This window comes from Coregonus clupeaformis, chromosome 35 (genome assembly GCF_020615455.1).
Source record: "Coregonus clupeaformis isolate EN_2021a chromosome 35, ASM2061545v1, whole genome shotgun sequence".
Lineage (NCBI taxonomy): Eukaryota > Metazoa > Chordata > Actinopteri > Salmoniformes > Salmonidae > Coregonus > Coregonus clupeaformis.
The window spans coordinates 6,179,103-6,187,985 of NC_059226.1; the positions used below are offsets into that span (position 1 = coordinate 6,179,103).

Consider the following 8,883-nt stretch of genomic DNA (forward strand, 5'->3'; position numbering starts at 1 on the left):
CCAACAGTGGCAGGGTAGGGAGAGACGGGGATTGGGGAGATGCGAAGAGGGAATGGGAAAGAAGGGGATTGAAGAGAGAGGAAGAAGGAACAAGAGAGAAAGGTGGGCTTACAGTAGGCAGCCTGTCCAGTCTTCCCATTCCACCCTACTGATGAGGCTCTATCCGTGCGACCTTGAGCTCGTTTGGGTGCCCCCCCCACCCCGCTTTGGCTTTAACGTGAGAGAGAGATGAAAGAGAGAGCGGATGGGGCTGCTAACCCAGTCCCCCTTCAGACCCCTCATTGCTCTCATCCTTTTTCTTCTGCTCAGGCTCAGTGCTAGCCCTCCAGCAGCACTACATCCAAGACATGTCACTTTTTGGGGGAGCATAACTACTGTACAGTATACTCTATGTACCATAACATTCACAGTAGTGCTATGGAAATTATGCAAAACTTGAATACATTTTTCAGATGGTACCAATTCTTTGTGATCTATGGTTTCTATTGTGCATACATCTATTGCATTGGATAAATATTTTGTGTCTTTACAGGTCTTGGAATTGGAGGTGGCTGTGGAACATAATAAACCACCAAAATTATATGCTGAGTAGACTAAGATATGGAATAGTATCCCCAGGCTTCAGAAATGAAAAGAAACCCGACATACGTCTCATGTTTAATTATGAGCATGAAAAGGTTTGAACCTGACTTCACAGACATGTTATGCTACTTTGATGTTCCCTGACTGGATCCACCACAACAGGCTAACAATTGATTCAAATAATTATACAATCAATTTAGAATTGGGTTGGGTGCATGCATGTAAATGTGCATCTGTACATACTGTCAGAAGAAAATAATAATTTGTGAGCAGAAATAAATGTTTTGGGATGTCAAGTGCATATTGCCTTGTTTGGGAGAAATCTGTACACCTATTTTAATGTACTCTGCTAGTAAAATGTAGGCCAACATTTAAAAAGTTGTTATTGTATTTTTTTTAAAAACAGGCTATAAATACATTCCCAGTATCCATTAACAGGAAGGACCCTTGTGAATATGGAGCCTGGGGTTCCAGCCATGGACATCACACAACTGTCTGATCACTGCAGGGTCTCCCACCGAGACCATACTGTCAGAGCAGCCTACTGTCAAACCAGCTGCTTATCAGTCAGTCAACATCATACAGCATTAGACATCACAGACAAGCCTAGACTGCATCTGACAGAGAGACCAAGATGGGAAAGGATTGGAATGATTTAAATGATACCTGAATTAAATCAGATGCGATTGCACAATTACACTTTTATTCATTCAAAATGATGAAAGTGTTGTACGTTTATAATGATTTTGCCTAAAATATATTACGGCAAAGAATCAAAATAATTCACACTGTACAAAGGCACTACTTGGTCAATTGACGTTTGAGATGGCAATAACAAACCAATGCCTCCCCCTTGTGGTGACTATGGCTCCAAAGTTAATTCACTCATTAACACCCTTTTTTTTTTTTTTATAATAAAATTAAATGCTTTTCAAAGATCCAGAGTTAAGACTGGGAAATTAAAAATAAAATACCAATAGTTTGAGCCTTTTACTACTCAAATTGTGGATAATATATTTACAATGTATAGAAAACCATCAAAAAGAAAATAAATCAAACCAATGGTTTGAAACGTGCTCACATTCTTATATGTAAGACGTGGGTCTGACAAATTGTATAATTGTTCATACATCCAAAGGCATGGAATTCTATTTGTGTCTTATGTCCGACAGGGGGGGCCATTCCAAGTCAGAATGTTGTCACACCTGCGATCTACCCATCTCACAACACCACTAACAAGTATTTTACGCCATGTGGGTCCATCCCACTGATGAGTCCTCATCCAGTCCTTTGCTTTTCTTATTGATCTCTCCAATGACAGCTTGCAGTTTCTTGACCGACTGCATCATCACACGGAAGCTGTTGTGAAAGCTGCCCATTCCCTCCTGCATCCATGCTGCCTGTAGTTCTCCAATCCATCTCAGGATCCCATCCAGCTGCTCTTGGACCTCTCTTTGCTCCTCCAGTTCAGCCAGCAAGGCCTGCCTGGCACACACCTCCGCCTGGTACGCCTGTTGCAGCTCCGCCAGGGAAGACTCCAGCTTAAGAACCTCCTCTAAACGTTGAGGGTACTTTTTGTGTGGCTGGTCGTCAGGCAGCAACACATTCGGAGGGACTGAGAGGACGTTGTTGACCAAAACAGTTTCCATGCAACCAGACAGACGATTGAAGCGTTCCTGAAGGAATATCTGCAACTTTTGGGTGCATTCTCTTGCCCTTGAACGTAGTTGCTCTCCATTTGGTTCAGTCCCGCTTAGTTTTCTCACGAACACCGCTTCTACAACGAGCAGCAATTCATTCAGGCAGTCCTGAAAGGCACTGTATACCCTCACCATGCAGGTCTGAGGGGTGAAACCAAAGAACTGTGCCTCGTACAGCTTGAGGGAGGAGGGAGACATTGCCTCCTCTAGAAAAAAGGAAGGCAGAATATTGGGTTTACATTGGGATGCACAGGGTTCATACATATTTTGACAGAATTTCATTACTTTTCCATGACTTTTAACCAAATTTCCATTACCAACAATTGGTGCCTACTTTTTATACGTACATAAAAAGTATGCGTAATGTGGTATCGACACTGGGAGGCTGCTCTCTGATCCCATGTAACATCTCCTGTCGTTATGCAAGGCACTTAACCCCCCCCCAAGTAGAATACCTGTTACGCAACTGTATAAAACACATCTGGTCAATCCTCAGTCTGGAGAGCTACTGGGTGTGCAGGCTCTTGATCAAGCCCTGCTCAAACACATCGGAGACAGATTATCTAGGTACGGTTGAGCAGCTCATTTCTCAAATGTGGTTTGTTAGAAAGGGACTAGAATAAAAGCCTGCACACCCATTAGCTCTCCTGGAGGATGGTTGACCACCCTTGATTGCAACAAAATATGTTTTATGCCTTTTGAAATAATTAGCTCATTCAATATATCAAAGATCAAATGGCTATGGTAAGCTACAAATCGTTATATTTAGCTGAAGCAAGCCCACACATTTCTTTCAGGAAATGTACCTTTTCGAGTTTAGTCAAATTTACCTTAGAAGTGTTTACTTTGCAGGCTGGCTAGCATCTATTGAGTTGCAATGTCCCATACATTTGATGCCCAAATCAACTGCTAGTATCTACAAAACAAGAAGCCACATAATCCAAAAGAAAGTCTACATCAAATATTTTCTTCTAAAATAACTGTTCGTGATTCACAAATTATTATTTTCATTCACATGATTCGATTCACCACGATTGAACCGAATCCCAACTAATACAATGGCGTTGTGAATCGTTCGTTTCGTCAAAAATAATCGTTTAAATAACTCATGAAAAAAGCAAATCGTTCAAAAAAGGCAAATGAACTTTGTATTGCCTTATTTGCGAGTGTCGGTGAAACGTTTTATTTTTTTACGAAAACAATACACATGAATAATTGCTAAATGGCTAACTAGAGGGTACACAATATGTTTTTGAATTGGCTACCTAGTTAGTCTGTTCTCTATCATATTTTATAGGCATACCTGCTGCTGCAATGTCCGACTGTCTCCCTCTCCTTGAGCAACCGCCCACTCGTGTCGCACACATGCAAGTGATGCACACAAACAGACGCGCAAAAGGGTCATGCTGATCCTGGCTGATACGTAGATTTTTTATTTGATTGATCAAATATTTTACAAATGTGCCTAAATAAACTAAAGTAACAGAAATTATTAAATTAATTTCCTTTACTTTTTGGTTTTTATCATTTCCCCAAACTTCTCCAGGCCTGGAAACACCATTTAAAAATTCCATGACAGTACAAACCCTGGATGCAGAGCTCTGTATTTATTAGTTAATCCTGCTGTCTGTCTATTCCTTCAAGGACCACATTGGAAATAGGGCCCAAGTTCTGTACAATGTGTGTTCCTCTTGGCTCTAATGTGCCAAGAGGAACACACATTGTTCCTCTTGGCACATTAGTGTTGTCTACCTGTACAATTTAAAAAAAAATCTATCAGTCAAAACATTTACAACTGGCTCATTCTCTCCTTTCCACTGGTTGTAAAATGTGTTGCTGATAAATAGAAAAGTGTTCTCAGAAGTTATGATCTGGTTCGATAACAACAATAATCACTTTTCATAGTTAACCTCAGGTTTATGGCAATAAAACAACTATCAACTGACCAAACATTCCTATATTTGTTTACATCCCTGTTAGTGAGCATTTCTCCTTTGCTAAAATAATCCATCCACCTGACAGGTGTGGCATATCAAAAAGCTGATTAAACAGCATGATCATTACACAGGTGCACCTTGTTCTGGGGACAATAACAGGCCACTAAAATGTGCAGTTGTAACAATGCCACACATGTCTCAAGTTGAGGGAGTGTGCAATTGGCATGCTGACTGCAGGAATGTCCACCAGAGCTGTTGCCAGAGAATGTAATGTTAATTTCTCTACCATAAACCGCCTCCAAGGTTGTTTTAGAGAATTTGGCAGAATGTTCAACCGGCCTCACAACCGCAGACCACGTATAACCACGCCAGCCCAGGACCTCCACATCCGGCTCCTTCACCTGCGGGATGGTCTGAGACCAGCCAGCCGGAGAGCGGATGAAACTGTGGGTTTGCACAACCAAAGAGTTTCTGCACAAACTGTCAGAAACCATCTCAGGGACGCTCATCTGCGTGCTCGTCGTCCTCACCAGGGTCTTGACCTGGCTGCAGTTCGGCGTCATAACCAACTTCAGCGGGCAAATGCTCACCTTCGATGGCCACTGGCACACTGGAGAAGTGTGCTCTTCACAGATGAATCCCGGTTTCAGCTGTACCGGGCAGATGGCATACGTTGTGAACAGAGTGCCCCATAGTGGCGGTGGGGTTATGGTATGGGCAGGCATAAGCTATAGACAGTATCTGTGACCAACAGATGCATATCTGTATTCCCAGTCATGTGAAATCCATCGATTAGAGCCTAATGAATTTATTTCAATTGACTGATTTCCTTATATGAACTGTAACTCCGTAAAATCTTTTTAAGTGGTTGTGTTTATATTTTTGTTCAGTGTAGAAAGATACTGTTTGGCGTAGCACAGAGAACTTGTTGATACTTCCTCAAACCCTAATTGGAAGACAACCATTGTCTTCTAAACGTCCATGTCTAGTTGCAGGGTGTTTGCTTGAATTTAGAAAATGCTCTTATTAAATTATATAAATGTTTTGCTTCATGAAGTAATCCAACAATGTGAACGCCGACATATTGTCTATTTCAAATCTTCTCTCATTGATTGAGACCCGTGAGTGTCCACCCCAAAGTGTTGCATGTCATGATGACACTCACCTGTCTCAATCAATGAGAGAATATTGGAAATAGACAAGATGGTACACAGTAGCCATATTTCCATTAACTTGTCCAGTGATTTTTTGTTGAAAGTTAGAAAATAGATGTGACAATTGCCTGCTAGGGTGCATTTCCGTTTAACTATCTTGTGTTGATCTAAACAGTTGGACGTAATGACATCACACCTAAATATGTACACTTTTTCACAAAAACCTAGTGTAGAATAAAAATGTAGTGGTTGAAGTGTTTCCATTACCCATTTAGGCAAATTGACATGAATAAATTGGTGACAGCCTGTACGCCCTCACACCTATCTGTTTCATGTCTCAGGTAGCCCACGAATGCCAGCAGGGATAGAATGCAATAATTGACTAATATTTGCAATTTAAGTGATAATGCCCGAGAAGCTGGTGTTTGGAGGATATATTTGCACAGATGCTGTTAGGCCCGAGAAGAAGTCGAGGGCCGGCCAACCGTGCCAATATATCCTCCAAACACCGGCTTCGAGGGCATTATCACTTTTATACAACGGGTTACCAACATATTCAAATAATGATTTACATATTTTCATTAAAAATGTTATTTTGATTAATTTATTCATACTATTTCATAATTCCACAAGATATAGTCCCGACACAAATCTAGGGTTGCTACCCAAGCCGGCTGGTCGTTCGTTCTATCGGTTCGGTTGTCAGAAATGCGACCCAGTCGTTCAGTCTTTTTGATCTGTATCTATGGACACGACCCAGTCATTCATTCTAAATGTTCCATTGCCATACTGGCTGGCAACGTTCTTATCCCTTGCTTGCTAGGTAGCCAACTACGGCTAACTTACAGTCACGTCAAAAAGCCAGAATAACAGCAAAGTAGCTGCATTTGTTTATGCTGTTTTCTAGTGACATTTATTTGGATACATCATAACAATGAGCTAATGTTGCACGATTTCGCCTGGCATAGAAAATGTGCTCTCTCGTCAGGACACTGTTGTTCAGAGGAGCTAGCCAACAACAACTAACAATCACTTCAAACTGAAAAGACAGAAAACTAGCTGCACTTTGTTTCGTTTGACCTGTTTTCTATTGATAGTTTTGTATATATCCATAAAAAAATGACGCTGATTCATGATTTCGACTGGCTGAGAAAAGTTGCCTGCCTGTCTCATCCTGACTTCCAACATGTTCATTACTATCAGACAGCTGGAGATCTAATTTGAATATTGAAACAATGTTGCAAATGTCAGAGACAGACAGCAAGGTTTCTACAAATCTCCACTGTTAAACAACATTTTAGTCTAAAAGAAATGTGAGATAATGTCTAAATGCTTTTTAATGTGGAGATCAAGTTAATAAATTGCCTGTCTGGGCTGATGAGACAGTGGATTGCGCAGTCAGATGGAACAGAGTAAATAGGCATTTTAACATCATAGATTTAGCCGGGAGTAACTTGTGGAATAGACACCGGCTGGAATGCGCTTTTAACCAATCAGCATTCAGGATTAGACCCACCAGTTGTATAAATTATATTTTAAACTGGGTGATTCGAACCCTGAACGCTGATTGGCTGACAGCCGTGGTATATCAGACCGTATACCACGGGTACAACAAAACTTTATTTTTACTGCTCTAATTACGTTGGTAACCAGTTTATAATAGCAATAAGGCACCTCAGGGTTTGTGATATATGGCCAATATACCACAGCTAAGGGTTGTGTCCTAGCACTAGGCGTTGCATCGTGCATAAGAACAGCCCTTAGCCATGGTATATTTGCCATATACCACACCCCCTTGGGCTTTATTACTTAAATAATTCTCATGTGCTAACATATCACCACGGTGAAACTTGCACAACTGTAGATCTGAAATAATTTGATGGTGAAACTTGCCAGCCAACCAGAAAAGCAAGGCTAAGCAATTCAGGCATTCTTGAAAGTCAGAACAATCTTTGTCCTGCAAATGAACACTTTTATAAAAATGGATTTAGCAAGACATAGGCATTTTTATAGTTAAGAGGTGACATCACGTGTCCCGCGTAACTTCAAAATGATTCGGCAATCATCATTTATTCGAAAAACACCGTTTCCATCATCATTTGTCACAATAAATAATGTTCAACCTCTGTCGAACAGATACAAATGTTGTCGATCTTTAGTTTCTTTCGTCGAATAAACCTGGGTTAATGGAAATCTGCCTAGGGTTTAGATTAAGTTACTTAATGGAGTGGGGGAAAAAAAATTAATTACGGAGCATTTTCTAAATTCAAACGAATCCCCTGCAACTAGACATTGACGTTTAAAGACATTGGTTGTTTCCATGCGGGGAATTGAGGAAGTATTGAACATTCTCTGCGTTACGCTAAACACTTGCTACCTTTCATGTCTCGGCTAATGTAGCATCACATTAGGCCGTTACAATCTACTAGTTAATCACGCAAGCCACTTCTAGACAGCTTGCCGACCTAGGAAACAACTAGGCTAGCTAGTATAGTCAGATGAATGATCAATATCTTTGGAGTAGCTAGTTAGCTAACGTTAGCTGGCTATATAGTCTTTTACGATGAATACGGACACGTCCAGGAATGCATTTCTGTGCGAAACACATACTATTGGCGTTAATGGATAGGAAACAATTTAGACGAATATGTCAAACTACTATTTACATATACTGGAATGTATATTCGTAAACAATTAATAATTGTCTTATTATTTTGCCCCTTACCCTGACTGATTCTGCACTCCGCCATTTCCAACTTTCCCGCGCTCCTTTTGTCAGTGGTCGTCAGCTGGCGCTACAAGATGTTGTATGCGCTTCTTCTTCTTCGATGAGGTTTAACAGCGGTTGGCATCCAATATGTTGCATTACCGCCACCTACTACACTGGAGTACAACTCCCTTATATTTTGCTTGAAAAAAATAAAGAAATACCCTCCCATCTAACACTCCACTCACAACTTCAAAAAAAATTACAAAATATATAATACAATTAAAACCACTATTTAAATCTATTCCTTCCTACCTCATGCCCTCAACCTGAAAGGATGGGACATCACCACTTAACACACCCTGTAACTCTTCTGATGTCAAGTCTCACACACCAAAATATCTCTCTGCAGCTGCCACCACAACCTCAATTTTATTCGACTTACGTTCCATCCCTGCAGTACAATTAATAACCATTGCTATAAACACTAAAAACCCAATCTTACTGAAACATATATCACTTCTTGGCCTATCCCACTGTATTGGTACATATCTACTACTCTCACCACTCCTCCCCCTTGACCCATCTTCCTCTACTTTCTTCACTGCCTCAGCATATGACAACTTCTGCACTACTCTTACCCTGGAAACTTCAACCTGCCTCTCTCGCACGGGACATTTCTGATCCCCAGCCCCACGGGCACCCCTACAATTAGCACATCAAATCACATTTTATTTGTCACATACACGTGCTTAGCAGATGTTACTGCGGGTGTAGCGAAGTGCTTGTGCTTCCGACAGTGC

General features: G+C 40.9%; 1 protein-coding gene across 1 annotated transcript; it reads right to left on the reverse strand.

Moving 5' to 3' along the window:
- Nucleotides 1-1,253: 1,253 nt before the first annotated feature.
- Nucleotides 1,254-8,187, reverse strand: LOC121550807 (protein MIS12 homolog). The gene is made up of 2 exons (XM_041863171.2): nt 8,099-8,187; nt 1,254-2,488 (listed from the first exon to the last, which is right to left on the reverse strand). The coding sequence occupies exons 1-2, from the start codon at nt 8,121-8,123 to the stop codon at nt 1,827-1,829; spliced, it is 687 nt and encodes a 228-aa protein (XP_041719105.1). The 5' UTR covers nt 8,124-8,187; the 3' UTR covers nt 1,254-1,826.
- Nucleotides 8,188-8,883: the final 696 nt, after the last annotated feature.

Bases quoted from the DNA above. Each gene is read 5' to 3' on its own strand.
- LOC121550807 (XM_041863171.2), bottom strand. From the start codon at position 8,123: ATGGCGGAGTGCAGAATCAGTCAGG. The intron at 2,489-8,098 runs GTAAGGGGCAAA...CCTTTTTTCTAG, and splicing joins GGAGTGCAGAATCAGTCAGG to AGGAGGCAATGTCTCCCTCC.